This window comes from Pelobates fuscus, chromosome 6, assembly GCF_036172605.1.
Source record: "Pelobates fuscus isolate aPelFus1 chromosome 6, aPelFus1.pri, whole genome shotgun sequence".
Lineage (NCBI taxonomy): Eukaryota > Metazoa > Chordata > Amphibia > Anura > Pelobatidae > Pelobates > Pelobates fuscus.
The window spans coordinates 73,243,877-73,260,543 of NC_086322.1; the positions used below are offsets into that span (position 1 = coordinate 73,243,877).

Sequence of the window (16,667 nt, forward strand, 5' to 3'; positions counted from 1 at the left end):
CCGGCAGTTGGTTGGTATTGTGACATAAGCTGGTAGGACCTTATCAGTTATCAACTATAATTAGTGTGACACATGATATAGTCTGGTAGTCAGACCCAGAGGTGATGACACGAGACAGACTCTGCTGGTCTTGACCCATTCATGGATCGTCAGAAGTCTGCAATCAGTGCGGCTGGAATCTAGGAATAGAGTGAAGAAGATACTACAACATGTCGATAGGTGAATATAACAGTTGCCAGAGAGAGTCCCGATGGTGTAGTATCCAATCAGGAGTGGATGCCGATGGGAAAGGGCACAAAGGTAGGTAAGTTATCCATAGTGGTGCCCTCCAATTGCCCAAGTTAGTGGATTGTTGTAGAAGTCGGTCCCCAAGGCGGAGTCATAGTCCCAGAGATACACCACCTTAGTGTATAAATGGGGTGTAGTTGAACTCCTCATTCAAGCCGAGAGGGGATAATGTCTTGAAAGAAAAAATCCACTGAGACTCTTTGCGCAACAACGCTTTATTGAAATCGCCCTTTCTAGGGTTAGGGAGCAGTTTCTCTATTGCTTGGAATTTGAGATTATCAGGTTTGCCATCATGAAAGTTTTGAATGTGCCGAGCCACCGGGGTTGGAGTTACCCTGTTGTTAATGGATGTTACATGCTGTAATATTCTCCGCCTAAATTGTTGGAAAGTTTTCCCAATGTACTGCGTACCGCAGCTACAGGTAATTAAGTATATAATTCTAGTAGTACTGCAGTTTACCAGGGCGTTGGTCTCCACAGTGTAGTTGGTCTGGGTGGAGGTGGTAGACTTGGAGGGTAGAATGTACTGGCAGGCCTTGCAATGTCCACATCTATATGTTCCTTTAGTCTCTGAGAGCCAGTTTGTGGTTGGCAGAGGGGATGCTAGATGACTACGGACAAGTTGATCTTGCAGGTTGCAAGGCCGGCGTGCTGTAATTGAGGGATACTGTGGTAACAATTTGGAGAGTACAGGGTTATGGAGAAGTATTGGCCAGTTGGTTTGGAGAATTCTGGACATCGGTCCCCAACCTTGATCGAAGGTAGCGATACACCGTGGGGCCTTGGATTCTTGTCTCCGTATCGTAGGTAATAGGGTTGATGCTCTGTCCAACAGGCAAACCCGATGGAAGGCCTTTTTCAGAACCCGATTAGGATAGCCTAGTTCCTTAAAACGAGATCTTAGAATTTGACATTCTTTATGAAACGTGTGGTCTATTGAGCAGTTCCTTCTGGCCCGTAGGTACTGGCCGTATGGGATCGAGGCCTTCAGTTTAAACGGGTGGTGGCTGTCCCAGTGGAGAAGGCTATTTGTGGAGGTGGCCTTCCTGAATAGTTCTGTTTCAATAGTACCATCCATAAGCAACAGGATCTTTAGGTCCAAGAAGACCAGCTCATTTTCGTCTATGACATAGGTTAGCTATGACACACTAATTTTTCCTTTCCGTGTGTGTCTCTGCACTTTACTCTTTACCTTTTTCGTTATATTAGTTTCACTGTATTTACCCCACTCTATTAAAGGGTATTTTAACTGTTCATTACCTATTGCATACACTGCGATCTATATCCTATAGGACAGATTTCTCTCCTTTTTTTGTTCCTAAATACACAGAAAGTATCAATGAAGTTGTACATGTTTTGTAAATGCTATTATGGTAAAATGTAGGTTAAACATGTTAATACTGTTGTGTTCATTTGGTGACACTGGGGGTTTTGTATAGATCAGGGGATTTGTATAGAGCAGGGGTTATGTTGAAGATTTAAAAGTGCAATGATAGTCGTTTAAAACCAGTGTTCTAGGGGCGGGGCCTGACTGCCAAGCTGAATGACAGCACTTGGAGCGAGCTCCACAGACCATCGCTGAAATAATGTACTAAACGGGTGTTAAACTGGGATAACCCCAAACCTATGACAGAAGAGACAACCCTGTATACCTTGGGGACACATATCGGTGTGCTCCAGAGAGGGATTGGCAGTCTACACCCCAAAACCTCTTTGCGGCCTACCTGTGAACACCGACGGGGGACGCGGCCGATTCCCCGGCGGACAGCTCTGATGGAGCATCTAGAGGCGGAAGGGAACCCCCTCCTCCCCCGCCGGTGAGGGATATCCCAGCACTCACCCACTGCCTTCTGCCTTGCGGCGGAGGGCCAACCCAACAACGTGTAGCCCACAATTCTGTCTCAGTAAAGATGGCGGACACCGCGCAGGCCTACAACACACAAGGCCCACTAGAGCCACTCGAGGTCCGAATCGACAGGCTGTTCATGGCATTCTGGAAAAAGCTTGAAAGTAAACCGAGCCTGCCTGCGGACAAACAGAGATCAGCACACCAGCAAGTCAACTCACCTCAGGCTCCCAGCTCCTCACCAAGCTTGAACCACCGAAAGGCTTATGCACAACCCCATGAGATGCAGTGGAGACCAGCAACAGCTAAGGCGCACCGGCCACACAAACGGAGGAGAAAGGGCCACGACCGTAAAAACAGGCCTGGTGGAGCTCACTGCCACCACCCAGACGGGAGCTGCAGAAGAAGAACAGTGGGTACACGACAGCACGGCAACGTGGAGCAGATACGGGAACAGACCGCCGACGGGAGGCGCAACTCTCAGCTGCAAAGCAGCCTGAATCGCACATGCATAACCTACCTCCCGGTGGCGTTTACCACCGACAATTTAATCGCTTTCCAGACATGCTCAGTGGACTTGCTAACCCTGGGAATTGGCTGAATAGACAGTGGACCCGCAGTTCGGCAAGTGGCAGTTGCTGAGGGAGACAGAGGTCACACAGAACTGAGCCCACTGTGCAACGCTTAATGCCTTTTTCGCTGTGAACTTATACCCTACTATCTACAGAGCAGCAACAGGTTACACTGTAAGACCCAGGATAATGCTCTCTACCGCTCAGAACAATGACTACCCATAGCATGCATATCAATAGTGAGTCTAGACAAAGCTTAATATATAAACCTCTTCACCCACTCAATAGACATCTGAGAAAGCTTTTCTTCTCACTTTTATTTTCATTATATTTTAGTTACTCATAGCAGCAGTGGAGCAAGCAATACCATATCTTAACCACAGGCAACTAGCTCGTTAACCATAGTTCACATAGCAACTGCTTCTTCATAGCAACTGTCTCTTTATGCATGCCATACCCGCCGCATTACTACCTTAAAACATGTGCAGAATCTACTAAATGCTTTCAGATGGTATGTCTAATTACACACTCACACTTGAATTGACGCATTTAAGTTACAGCACCTTAGCTTGATAACTTAGACACGTATAACGATACCCGTTTTCACAACTCAATCGTTTAAGCTTGTTCATTAAGCTGTAGCACTGTTATGCATTTTACGATGCCTCATAGCCTAAATACTCATAGCATAACGTTTCTATGCATTATTTCATAACTAGATAATGCTATGCCGCGAAACGTGTTCACACTATCTTGTCTTTAGCATAGATGAACTAGCGAGATAACCCAGTTAGCATCTTTATTTTATTTTATCCTACTCTTACAAACTAACTGTTTAGCTAAGCATGCAACATATAAAAATGGGAGAATCATCATGCCACTGTTTATCTTTTAATAAGCTTGTAATACGCTGTTGTGGCGTCCGTTGAAATCTTGTAACCATCTGCACAACCAAAAATAAAGAATTAAAAAAAAAAAAAAAAAAAAGTGTTCTTAATTGTTGCACTCTTGGGAAATGTGTCACAAAACACATCTTCATGTAAAATACTTTTATCACCTCTTCATATTTGGGAGTTGCACATATCCAATCTTTGCCAGTAGAGTAGTACCTTGATCTTTTATGCCCCATCCCATCTCAGTCAGTCAACTCTATGCAAAAATTCTATTTTTGCTATGACAACATGCTCATTCATAAACATCTTTCTTTTAACATGAACTATCTGTGTGCCAATAAGAATTCTTATAAATGAGTAGGCTCCAGCAGACAACATGGAAGTTTAAAACCTTTTTCTGTCCTGTGTTTATGTCAAAGAACAATTTGTGTTCAACTTCTTCTGGTGATAAGGAAGTGCTGAAGTAAAAGCTTTATGCTGCGCCTTTAGAATTTAATATACATGTCAAATTAACGTCACGCATACAGCTATTAAGATAAGCAGTATATGTGTGTATGTATACACTTTACTGTCCTTTCTATATTTTTGAAAGCTGTTCAGAGATTAGTGTATTTCATTGTGTCAGTTTAAATTACATTCCTCTTTACATTAGGTAACCTAGCCTACTAGGAAGAACACAGACTTAAAACCATTGCGTGTACATGGTTTTAGACTGTGTGAACTCGCACAATGCTATCCTTTTATTTATATCTTTCATTCACTCATACTTCATTCTCTAAAAAAAAAATGCCCTTAGTGGAAGCATAATAGTGCATTTTCTTGCAGCATTTCTGAGTGAACTGCTACTTTAAATTCAGAATCACTCACAAGTGTAGTAAAGTATACTTTGCTTCAGTGATCCTACAAATAGATTTTAAAAAGTGTGTGTGTGTGTGTGTGTAGATATATTTATTTTTTTGCTTTTTCTTTGTGTTATTTTGTACATCATATATGCTTTTTAATAAGCTGCTAACACAATTCCTCCGTTAAGGATGATGTGTTCATTCACCGGTTCCACTTTTTGTTTTAGGTTCGCATGGCTCTTAAGAAAGCTGAAAAAGAATTTGAGCTGAGAAGTAACTGGTCTGTTCCTGATGCCCTCCAAAAATGGCTTCAGTTAACACATGAGGTGGAAGTTCAGTACTATAATATTAAGAAGCAGAATGCAGAAATGCAGCTTACAATTGCTAAAGATGAGGTATTTATTTCCATTATCTTCCACTAGTCCATTATGTGTCGATCTCTCTCTCTCTCTCTCTTTTGCATTTGCGCTAATTTTTCTTCTTTAACTTATTGCACATAACTCCATAATTTCATGAAGGGTTTTCTTCCAACACCATCCCAAATGTACATTATTTCAAAGGTGATGGTGCACAGCATCCTTAGCCAACTCTCCGGTCAGAACTGGAGCAATTTGTAAAAAAATTAAATCATCTCAAAGATAGCCCTTGGTAGTTTGAGCCAAGTTTTGCATGCACACACACATTTTGGACTGAGCTCCCTCCTGTTAATAAAGAGAGAGCTGAACCGTGGAAAATGCATTGTTGATATGATTGCCATTAAGGTGGGTAATTGCATCATCTAGATATGTTCTATATAAGTGACAAGTGAAATGAATAGAGGTTATGAGAACGGTGTCCCAATGAGTTGCAAATCAACTATATTTGTCAAGTATATATTGAAAACAGGTGAAAATATAGAAGAAAGATCTTATGTGCTTCAGGTAAATGTAAATATTTCTTCATCGGAACGGTCACTTTAAGTGCTGCACTTTTTAAATAAAAATGTTAACTCAACATAAAGTGTGTGTTTTTTTTTTGTCTTTTTAAACTCTTGTGACCCACTTTAAACTCTTAACCAGCTCTTTGGTAATATTCCTATATCTAGTATGTGCATTAGCATAATGATCTATTCCAAACTAAGACAATGTTTTATATATTTTTATTCCAGGCTGAAAAAATAAAAAAGAAGAGAAGCACAGTTTTTGGAACATTGCATGTCGCACACAGCTCATCACTGGATGAGGTGGACCATAAAATTCTTGAAGCGAAGTAAGCATGACTTTCAGTGCATACAAATATTTTTAACTGAGATTGCCTGTAAGTGCACAGAGCAGGCATCTGAGTGTTCTGTATACTAATATCAACTACAAATAGAAAAATAATCAATAACTTATTGCATTATAAAGGGTTACTCAAACCACCATGGTCACTTCTGATTTTACAAGTGGTATGGTGGTAGGAGTCGGTGTGCAGCCCTGGCACATGTTACTTAGGCAGCCTAAAACTCTGTTCCTGACTGCCTAATGTAAATTCTGTGCAAAAAAATAAATAATTCGTCAGTGAGCACAACACACTGGAGACAGACATAATGAGCTTCTCCCTGGCAAGCAGTGCCTGCGATGGAAAGTGTGTATCTTCCCCCCCTCCCTACTTTCATTTTAGCCTTCAGCCATCCCCGCTAACGTTTTGTTTTTTTCCACTCCCTCTGTCCATCCCTACTCCATCTTCTTACTGGCTCAGAGCGTGCTTATGTGCTTTGAGCCAGTAAAACGGTTAAATTAAATGCTTTTCTGTGAGAAGCATTAGATTGGACCACGAGAGGTCATGGGTAGCATCGGACAGAGACGTGAAATCCAGCGAGGGGGAGTTTCGACCGATGCTGGGTTCCTGGTAAGTTAACACCTTATTTAAGAAGTTTAAAAAAAACAAGGGATCGACATACATTGTAAGGCCTTATAATTTAAAATAAATTAATATATATATATATATATATATATATATATATATATATATATATATATATATATGGGAAAAGGGTTATAGTAACCCTTTAATTTTGGTGCTTTTGAAAAATTAAGATGGAGTGTCTTTCTTATTAACGTTTAGATGATTCTTAAACGAATATCGTCTTAAAGATAAAATATAGAAAGCAAACAATAGTGCAATATTGTCCGTTTTACATAATAAAGTGCAGTTGGTGTGTGGAAATACACTCACAAGCTAGGAGCCAATAATTAAGGCTCAGGTTTCCAGCTTGGTGGGATATAAAGGTTCCCACTTCCTTCTTTGTGTTGGTAAATGGTTCCAAGTATCGATTATCCTCTCAGTAATGAGTGTTGGTGTAAAGTGCTTTATTGTAAAGTGCACAGAAAAATAGAAAGTAAAATTAAGTACCGTATATAAAATCAAAATATAAAATCGAAACCTTACAGTACAAAGGTAAGTCCATGGTAAGGTGTCTGTAAGTCCTTGGTAGTGCAAAATGCGTTTCGCCTCGCTGTGAGGCTTACTCAGTTTATATTGAGGGTGGAACTATTTTTTTAGATTTATATTGTTTCACAGCACAGCCTTGTGTTTAGATAGTTTTAGTTTTTGCCTCTAACAGGTTAGTTGGTGTTGTTGCATGCCAATTGTGCCCATAGAAATATATTTTTGGTTTACACAATCCCATACTAGCCATTTCTGTGATGCAAACATTAATTATTTCAGCCACCCGGTCCTTCACAATGCTCTCCAACTGCTGCATGAATGCATTACTAAAGAAAATACCCCGTGCTGCAATTAAAGGGACACTAAAGGCACCCAGACCACATCATCTTAATGAAGTGGTCTGGGTGCCATGACCCTGTCTGCTTAACCCTGTGATGTAAAACATTGCTGTTCTTTAGGACCGAGTTGTTTACATTGAAGGGTTTAAATGTCTCTTGTTGCTGACACTCTGACATTCACTAGACTTGTGTAGTTTTTCTGTAATTCAAGAAAAAAATTTTCCCAACAATTCTTTCTCATGCATTAAAATAATCTGGCATTTAATCCGCAATATCTGTTCCGAACTTGTAAATCTGTCTGGTAGTACGTGTAGTTTTTGCATCAAACTTATAAACATCCCTCACTATTCCAACCAGGAGTATATACTTTTTTCTGACACACATAGCTTTCATGAAGGATAATGATGATAAAGGAGTTTTTGCTGAGTTTGAGATGTATTCTGCCTGAGGGATTAAATTAAATTATCTTGGTTGTCTGTTAAGTGTGGTCTGGTACAAAAAAAAGCAAATTTCCTTGGAGTTAGATATTGGGAATAAGACCTGTAAGAGTTTATTGGCAATAAGTTGGCATTGTTGCCTTCATTATGTTTTACAGCAGTGCTATGTTATGCAGTATGCTTTGCCATTCATCAGTAAAGCTAAAACATGGATTTTAGTAGCCATAATCAGATGGCACATGACAGACGCATCCGGTTTAGTTTTAGTTCAGTAACTATAGTTTCCTCTAGACTGTAATTGTTATCTCACCACAGTTGAATTATTTGATTCAAACTGTGTTTGGCATACATTTTTAAATGCTCCATTGTGAAGCTTGTATTTTTTTACACGGGCACTCCATAAATTTTATAAGGTAGTCAAAAGATCACTTTCTAACATAAGTCAATCATTGTAAGATCTGCTTTCTGCATCTAGCAATCAGCAAAGAGGGAGAAGGAGCACACAAAACATTGATTATGTGTAAATGGAAAAAGGACAGAGTGGCCAATGGAATGTGCCGATGGCTTCCACTGGTGTCCAAGGTGACTTTTTAAATGAGACACTTTTTATACATAAACCATAATATTTCTGTTTCGTCTCCTCCAATGTATTTACCATGACCAAACTGGACAGTGAAGTAGATTGCTAAAAGTTTAAAATAAATTTTAAAAAATATTGAGCATTCCATACAAAACAAAATGCAACTTTTTTTTATTTTCAGTGTTTTATTCAGTGGTGTGTAATTTCCAGAGATGTGAAATTTCCCCTTTGTCAAAGAGTCCCTTAAAAGCGTGATTTCAATTGAATGGGATGGTTACGTGTTTTTAGGAATATTTTATGTAAATGCACGTTTATTATAGAATATAAACTTTTATCCTTAGAAAATCCCTGTCTGAGCTGACTACGTGTTTGCGAGAGCGGCTTTATCGCTGGCAGCAAATAGAGAAGATGTGCGGATTTCAGATAGTACATAATTCTGGGTTGCCAAACCTTACGTCCACACTGTATTCTGACCACAGCTGGGTGGTTATGCCAAGAGTTTCTATACCTCCTTACCCAATCGCTGGTGGCGTTGATGACCTGGATGAAGACACTCCTCCAATAATTTCCCAGTTTCATGGTATGTTGCATTTTAGTATATCTTCTAGAAGTACAGAACAAACACTGTGGTTTTTTTTTGACGTAATTCATGTGAATTGTTAAGCAATCTCTGTAAAAGAGCTAATATTTACTTTTTTCATATGACCATTTTACTGCACCTCTGTGTACTAAAGTATTCTGCAGCATTGTCGCCTAAAATCTAAAAGCACTTTCCACTCTATTTTGTCTGGACTTACAATACTTAAAAGTACACTGTTAAGAGATGAAGCATTTATTGAGTTGCTCTATTCCTGTAACAAGTTACATAGGACTCGTTGCAAACGGTCAGTGCTGATTTAATAATGCACAGTCATTAAGAGTAGCTTTGGTGATGTTTCTTCTGATAAAATAGGTTACAAAAAAAAAATGATATGAAGCTTGTACTGGTCTGCTTTGATGCTGGGGTCTGACTGCAACCTTACAAAACATGATTAAAGTTGTTTTTGGTGTTCTCTTAATAAGTAAATATATTTCCTAGCTTTCCAGCTGTAGGTCAGCTTAAGTATTATTTTTTTTTATTATTATTCTTTATAACAGGGCTGTCCAACTGGTGGAGTGCAGGTCGGATGCAGCCCGCAAGAGACCTTTGGATGCACCGTGACCTTCCTTAGAACACCATTTTTGCTTTATTTTTTACAATATCCCTAAAGCAGGCCATAGTCTGTTTTTAGTGTCTCTAGATCTGCTCCACAATAGTTGCAGACATCTGAAATAATTTACCTTTGCAAAAGAAAAAATCTACTAGGTCTTTCCCCCCCCCCCTTTTTTTTTTTACCAAAGTGATTAGGTAGTCTAGCATTTTCATATGTTAATGTTTTGATCATTATTGAGAATCAATATAGTTATCTGTATATTGTTTCACATTAATACGTTTATTTATTATCCTACATGAATATATTTATAAATTTCAAATACCGGTAGTCTGTTTTAACGTTCTTGACTTTTGTATTATTCCTTAGAATGTGAAGCAGAAATTGTAGTGCAAACTATAGAATAAAGTTACAGCCAGTTATAGTTTACTGTGCTGTTAACCTTGCAACAAATTGTTTTTATTTTATAATTTTTTCTTTATTTTTATGTCTTGTGACAAAATACAAAATGTATAAACAAATATTAACATTCAAAAACCTACTCAATAGTTATGTTTGCAAAGAGCTCCCTCTAGTGTAGATACTTGTAAACTACTAGCGTAATCATCCAAATCTAATGTTACACACTATTGACATACTAATAAACTACTTTATTATGTAAAAAAAAAAAAAAAAGGAAAATCAAATGCTATAGCACCATGCATAACAATCACACTATCCTGTATTTTGCAAAACTCATGTGCAACACATTTTAAAACACTGGTGTTAACCAGGGAACCAAAGTGTTTAATGTTAGCTCAGTTAAACGGGGTCCTCAACACCCTCTGTTCATGTGTGTCCAACTCGTCTTGTTGCAAATACATTTCTATTAGTTCACCTATTGTACAGTGCTACGGAACTTGTTGGCGCTTTATAAATACAAATAGGTTTTTTGTTACGTAAAATTTGCACAAAATATAAACATTCATACAGAATACAATGCATTGTTATATAATAAATTTTTGCATTGCTTACCAGACTGACTTGAAATCCCAAAATGTTAGATTTAGTTTTCTTTAAATAATTACAATAGTATTTCTAGCAATAAATTACCATTTTGTATGAGATTGTCATTTTTAATGCAATGCAGACACTGGGCAGAAAAGGGTTTGTGTAATACGTGACTTTAAAATGGTGCAATATTGCACTTTATTTTTTTAATATATGCTTGGTCCCAATGTTCCTAAATGGGCTACTGAAACCCTGTGGACATCTGAAATATAATACCAGGCTGCTTAATCTGGTTATCTAAACTTCCCTGAAATTCTATCTTGTTTAGTCGTGCATGTGGTGAAAGCTGGAACTGGGTTTGTGAGTGCAATTTATCTAATTTTAAATACCCCATGTTTAATCAGACTGTAATTAGATTAGCAGTTTATTTCTTTGATTCCATTTCCCCGGCTTTGAATCCATGCTATTATTTCTTTTATTTTCGCTTAACACTTTATATGGTATGTTTTGATATTAATAAAATCGTTTCTGCACTGTAACCTCTATTGCTTTGGTGATTCGTTTTATCATTATTATATTGTTAACATTATTTCTTTTTAGCCACACAATGATGTTGATTACTAGTGAATTAAATTGTGAGCTCATAATATTCATTCCTTTTGTTGCAGTTATCATGAAAAATCTATGAAGAGTATCTGCAGTCCCCTTGTCCCATTTGTGGCCCTCACTTTTTCATGCGGTTCTCTGCCTCTGTGTTGCTGTCCCTGGCTTTCTCTTGTGGGCCTTTGCCTTATGTAGTTGTCATGTCCATCTTGTCTGTGGGTCTATTATTTGTAGCAATATTTTACTGTTTATTTTCTTGACTAACACTCTGTCTTGGATCTGTTTGCTCTTTGTTGACAGTGGTGTCAAATGACAAGCATCCTTTTTTTCGACATACTCTGCATTCCCGGCTACCCCTTTCCTGGATTTCTCCTATAGCTGTTATGGTCAAAATTCACTAGTGGAACAATGGGGTCCCCCAATCTTCATAATTTCTATGCGGCTGTATTACGCTGCTCCTGCATCCTTTAGTGTGTAGAATACCCGTTTGGCCTAATTGTTATCTTGTTCTAGTGTATTCTTATATTTTCACAGTTTAATTTACTGTGTTTTTCTTTTCAGGATCCATCCTTAAAACTCATGGGACATTAGCAAGAAGCAGCAGTATGTGTCGGGCTCGGCGAAGTGTTATCCCACCATCCCCTAAGGCACAACATGTTTTACAGTCACCGGACCCAGATATCCTATCTGTATCTAGCTGTCCTGCACTATATCGCACAGAGGAGGAGGAGGATGCCATCTTTTTCATTGCCGAGAAGCAATGGTATAAAATATGTTGCATTCAAATACGTAGAACTTGATTTAAGGTTTTTTTTTTTTGTTGTTTTTTTTTTAAAGACCGATTAGTAGCGAGTTACACTAATGCAAGTAATTCTAAAAATTTGAACAAGCTCCTCAACAGCATCTTGTGTAAGAAAGGGACGAATACACACAATTTTAAGTTGAAAATGACAGGATTTAGTGACATCCTGAATATGAGGTGTAAATCTGAGGCCAGACGCAAATATTATACAGTGAAAGAGAGCCATCAACCTGCAATTTAAAGTGACAGCGAAGGATCCGTATTATAAGGAGGGAAGACAAGGTTGATTTTAGAAAGATAGAGTTTTAGAAAGCAGGGAGATTTCCATTTAGAAACAGAAGGGAGGCAGCTGGTGAACAGAGAACCGGACTGGGGTAAACTAATAATAGCCCAGGTATGGCCATTATCAATTTACAGAGCAGTTCCACTCAAGTCATAAGCTTAAATGCTCCGGAAGATGAACATCTAATCCCATGAACACCTGCTGTGCATCAAGGGTAGACCCCTTCAGGCTTAGCTCAGACAGAGCATATGCCTATCTGGCTGAGATTATGGAGGCAGGGAGCGGCATCTGGCGGAAGTCAAACCATTCTTAAGTGACTACTTAGAATAGGCGAATGCCAGGGCACTTTTGGTACCATTTATTATTATTGCTATTTATAAAGCGCCAACAGATTCCGCAGCGCTGGAAATAACCACTATGGCGTGTTTGTCCCCCCCTCCCTCCCCCTCATATTTCAATGTATTAACATTAGGTAGTTAATTATCCTTAAAGAAGAATCATGTTCGTATATAATAAATACACCATCTTAGTAATGCATGTGTTGAATGTCTGTGTCGAACTGCCAACAGTTGTTTCCCAATCTTTTACCAAAACTACTTTAGTGAGTTTTGTTTTTTAAATGGTTAAATATAAAACGGTTTCATTTTCTATTATGTGGGAAATTTTCACTAGATTTTTATTTCCCACAGTACTATCTAGGGACAGTTCAAGTTTCATAATTAGGAGGTTTATGCCTTTGTTTATAAACATGAGCTAGTATGATTTAATAAGATTTCAATTTGGTAGCATAGGAACAATCACAGAAGACGTGTGGTTGAAGGTTGCCTAACCGTTGGGTTTTTTTGGGGTTTTTTTTTGGTTTTTTTTTGTACTGCAAATAATGAAATTGTTTGAGAAAATTGCTTCATAGTTTTTGGCAAGCTTTATAAATCCCAAGGTCGGTACATAAAATAGTGATAATAATTAAAGCTCCTCCACACCAGTTGCAGAATTCATAATTCACTGTAAAAAGTAAGCAGAATGAGTTTTATGTTATGTAACAATGCTGATGTTTTGTTCTGTCTGACTATAGCAGTTAATCTTTTTGTAGACATTGTTTCTGTGACTATTTCACGTTCACTACTAATAATCTTGCAACCCACTTTACTGGAATTTTTTTGTAACAAAACAAATTAAAATAAGCGATTAACTGATCTGAATTTGTATTTTTAGGGAAACCCAAGATACTGGCTCAGAGTGTGACTCATTAAACTCTTCTATTGGGAGAAGACAGTCTCCTCCTTCAAGTCTTGAGGTCCAGCTGGTCAGCGCTAACATCAGAAAAATATCAAGAGAGGAAACCTCATGTGAGGAATCATTATCTGGAGACTCTCCGTTAACAGCTGATGCTTCTAAGGTATCCCCTGATGCAATAGGTCTAACAGAAAGCCACAGCATGGTTTTTAGTCCATCTAGTAAGGTATACAATGGTATCCTGGAAAAGTCCTGCAGCCTGCACCAGCTTTCTAGTATTCTACCAATCTCCAAGCCACCCCATCCATCTTTCCCTTCCTCCCCAAATGATGGCAAACCAGTTCAAGAAGTTCATGGAATTCCTGTTCTAAAGACCACACCACTCAATGTATCTCAGAATGTGGAGAAAAACAAAAAGCAATCTAAAATAAAAGGCCTTTTAAAGAAAATTGCCAAATAAATCTCTTGAAGAAAAGTAGTAATTACAGACTGGGCTTTGTCATATTTGAATGTAGCTCCTTTATGGGGTGTTTAAGACTGGATGTTCAAGCGGAAAGCTCCAATTGTCTACCATGTTAACGGCTGTGAAGGTCATGCCAACAATCACTGAATTTTGTTGAAAAGTGGATCTGTTTACAGTCACTTTTTGTATTTATTTCTGCTTTTAAGCTTTTTTTTTTTTTTAAGAAGCCACCTTTGACTTGCAAGCTTTAATGGACTAGTAAGCCTCTGTGGGCTTGCACAACATCTTGTTTACTGGAGCGTCTTCTTATCTTTCCACACATCTATGATATTTTAAATTTTGGACTAAATAACTTAATGAAAATAAACAAATTGCACTACAGTTTTCCAGAATGGAAAATATTTGCAAGTGAAATTGTTTTAAGGTTTGTAAAATGACAGAGAAGAGGACCGGGTCTGTGTTCACTTTTAATCAACTGGGTTTTTAAGTAGAGCCTAGAATTTCTAATCATCATGATTTCCACACACGGAGCTCATACATTTTGTATGGGAGGCTTGTTTAGATTCACGTATTCTTAAACTTGTAGGTTTAAGTCCTGCTGTAAAGATAGTTTCCCCACCCCCAGGACTTTCACCGTGATTTTCGCAATGGTTACATGTTGTATTATATATGTAGATACAATAACACAAGAGGACATGCTCTTGATTCTTTATGCAAGTGATGATGGTGAAACAGAACAGGAGTTAAAGCATCCATGTGCTTTAAGTGGGAAAAAAAGCAAACTAGGGGATCGTTTACAGGCAAAGGGTTACTGGATTTGTTTAACTTTTAAAGTTAAGTTGGAGGTGTTTCACAGTATCTCGGGCTGCCCTACTGATTACATAAGCATGCAGATGTGCAAAAATAACTTTGTATTGTTGATAAAGTGTCACCAACAAATGCGCTTTTCATAGCTCAGCATTGACATCATGAGTATTGCTAAAGATGTATGCCATGCACATAACACACTGCCCAAATGTCTAAAGTGCAGTGGGTGCCCCAACTACTCTGACTATGGATTTTTTTTTTCTCTGCTTGAAGAGATTTGTACATGATGTAACATACTCAAAGCCACTTTTAACTACTAATACTTTTTGCTACTACAGACATAGGTCTACCCTTTTGCCAATACTTCTCCATTAACTTGTTTTGCCTGTTAAAATCGGAATCACAATGTTTAGATCTGTTACATTTCAGGATGTTAAGTTTTCCAATAAACTAATTTATTCGATTCCTTAGCCTCTTTTTTCAAATAGCTTGTTTCTAGAATGTAATAAAATATATTTAATTATATATATATGTGTATATATATATATATATATATATATATATATATATATATATATATATATATATATATATATATATATTTATTTTTTAGTTTAACTGAGCATTGTTGGAAGGATTATTTTTTTTTCTCTGCATTGAAAATGTGAATAAAACATTGTAGGTATTATGAGTTCTGAGAAGCACCAGCAGCAATATTTTCTGTAAAAGGGAAATTTGGTCGTGATGTTTAAAATACAGTATCTCACAAAAGTGAGTACATCCCTCACATTTTTGTAAATTTTTTATTGTATTATTTCATGTGACAACACTGAAGAAATGACTCTCTGCTACAATGTAAAGTAGTAAGTGTACAGCCTGTATAACAGTGTAAATTTGCTGTCCCCTCAAAATAACTCAGCACACAGCCATTAACCCCTTAAGGACTGAGCCAAATGTACAAGTTGTGAACAAAACAAAACATAAACAAAACCTGGCATTTGCGCTATATGTCTGTCCAACCGTAATTCACCTCTTTCATATTAAATGCATCCCCCCTTATTATATATCATTTTATTCAGGGGAAACAGGGCTTTCATTTAATATCAAATATTTAGCTATGAAACATAATTTAATATGAAAAAAATGGGAGAAAATAAGATTTTTTTTATTTTTTTAGTTCTACATGACATTTTAACTGGCAATGTCATAATACTGTTTGCTTTTACTGCAATAAAATACACATTTGTATTCAGCAAAGTCTCACGTGTAAAACAGTACCCCCTATGTACAGGTTTTATGGTGTTTTGGGAAGTTACAGGGTCAAATATAGCGTGTTACATTTGAAATTGAAATTCGTCAGATTGGTTACGTTGCCTTTGAGACTGTATAGTAGCCCAGGAAATAAATTTACACCCATAATGGCATACCATTTGCAATAGTAGACGACCCAAGGTATTGCAAATGGGGTATGTCCAGTCTTTTTTAGTAGCCATTTGGTCACAAACACTGGCCAAATTTAGCTTTAGTATTTGTTTGTGTGTGAAAAATGCAAAAAAACGCCAATTTTGGCCAGTGTTTGACTAAGTGGCTACTAAAAAAGACTAGGCATACCCCATTTGCAATACCTTGGGTTGTCTCCATTTGCAAATGGTATGCCATCATAGGGGTAATTTTCATTCTTGGGCTACCATAGGGTCACAAAGGCAACGTAAGCAATCTGCGAATTTTAATGTGAAAAAAATGAAACACAAGCCTTATATTTGACGCTGGAACTTTTGAAAACACCATGAAACCTGTACATGAGGGGTACTGTTGTACTCGGGAGACTTCGCTGAACACAAATATTTGTGTTTCAAAACAGTAAAAAGTATTGCAGCCATAATATCGTCCGTGTAAGTGCTGTTTGTGCGTGAAAAATGCAAAAAACGTCACTTTTACTGGCGATATCATCGTTGTAATACATTTTACGGTTTTGAAACACTAATATTTGTGTTAAGCGAAGTCTGCCGAGTAAAACAGTACCCCCCATGTACAGGTTTTATGGTGTCTTGGAAAGTTATAGGGTTAAATATAGTGCTAGCAAATTAAATT

At 37.7% G+C, this 16,667-nt stretch overlaps 1 protein-coding gene across 2 annotated transcripts in view; it reads left to right on the plus strand.

Annotated features, from left to right (window-relative positions):
- STIM2 (stromal interaction molecule 2) overlaps window positions 1-15,037 on the plus strand; it is a 101,127-nt gene extending 86,090 nt beyond the window's left edge. The window contains exons 8-12 of one of the 2 annotated variants that reach the window (XM_063457853.1): window positions 4,669-4,836; window positions 5,589-5,689; window positions 8,547-8,785; window positions 11,550-11,751; window positions 13,286-15,037. In XM_063457853.1, coding sequence (XP_063313923.1) covers window positions 4,669-4,836; window positions 5,589-5,689; window positions 8,547-8,785; window positions 11,550-11,751; window positions 13,286-13,766 — 1,191 coding nt within the window. In that variant the 3' untranslated portion in view covers window positions 13,767-15,037. Of the gene's footprint in view, window positions 1-4,668; window positions 4,837-5,588; window positions 5,690-8,546; window positions 8,786-9,342; window positions 9,544-11,549; window positions 11,752-13,285 lie in introns of those variants that run through there. The other variant, XM_063457854.1, reaches the window with a different exon arrangement.
- The last annotated feature ends 1,630 nt before the right edge of the window (window positions 15,038-16,667 follow it).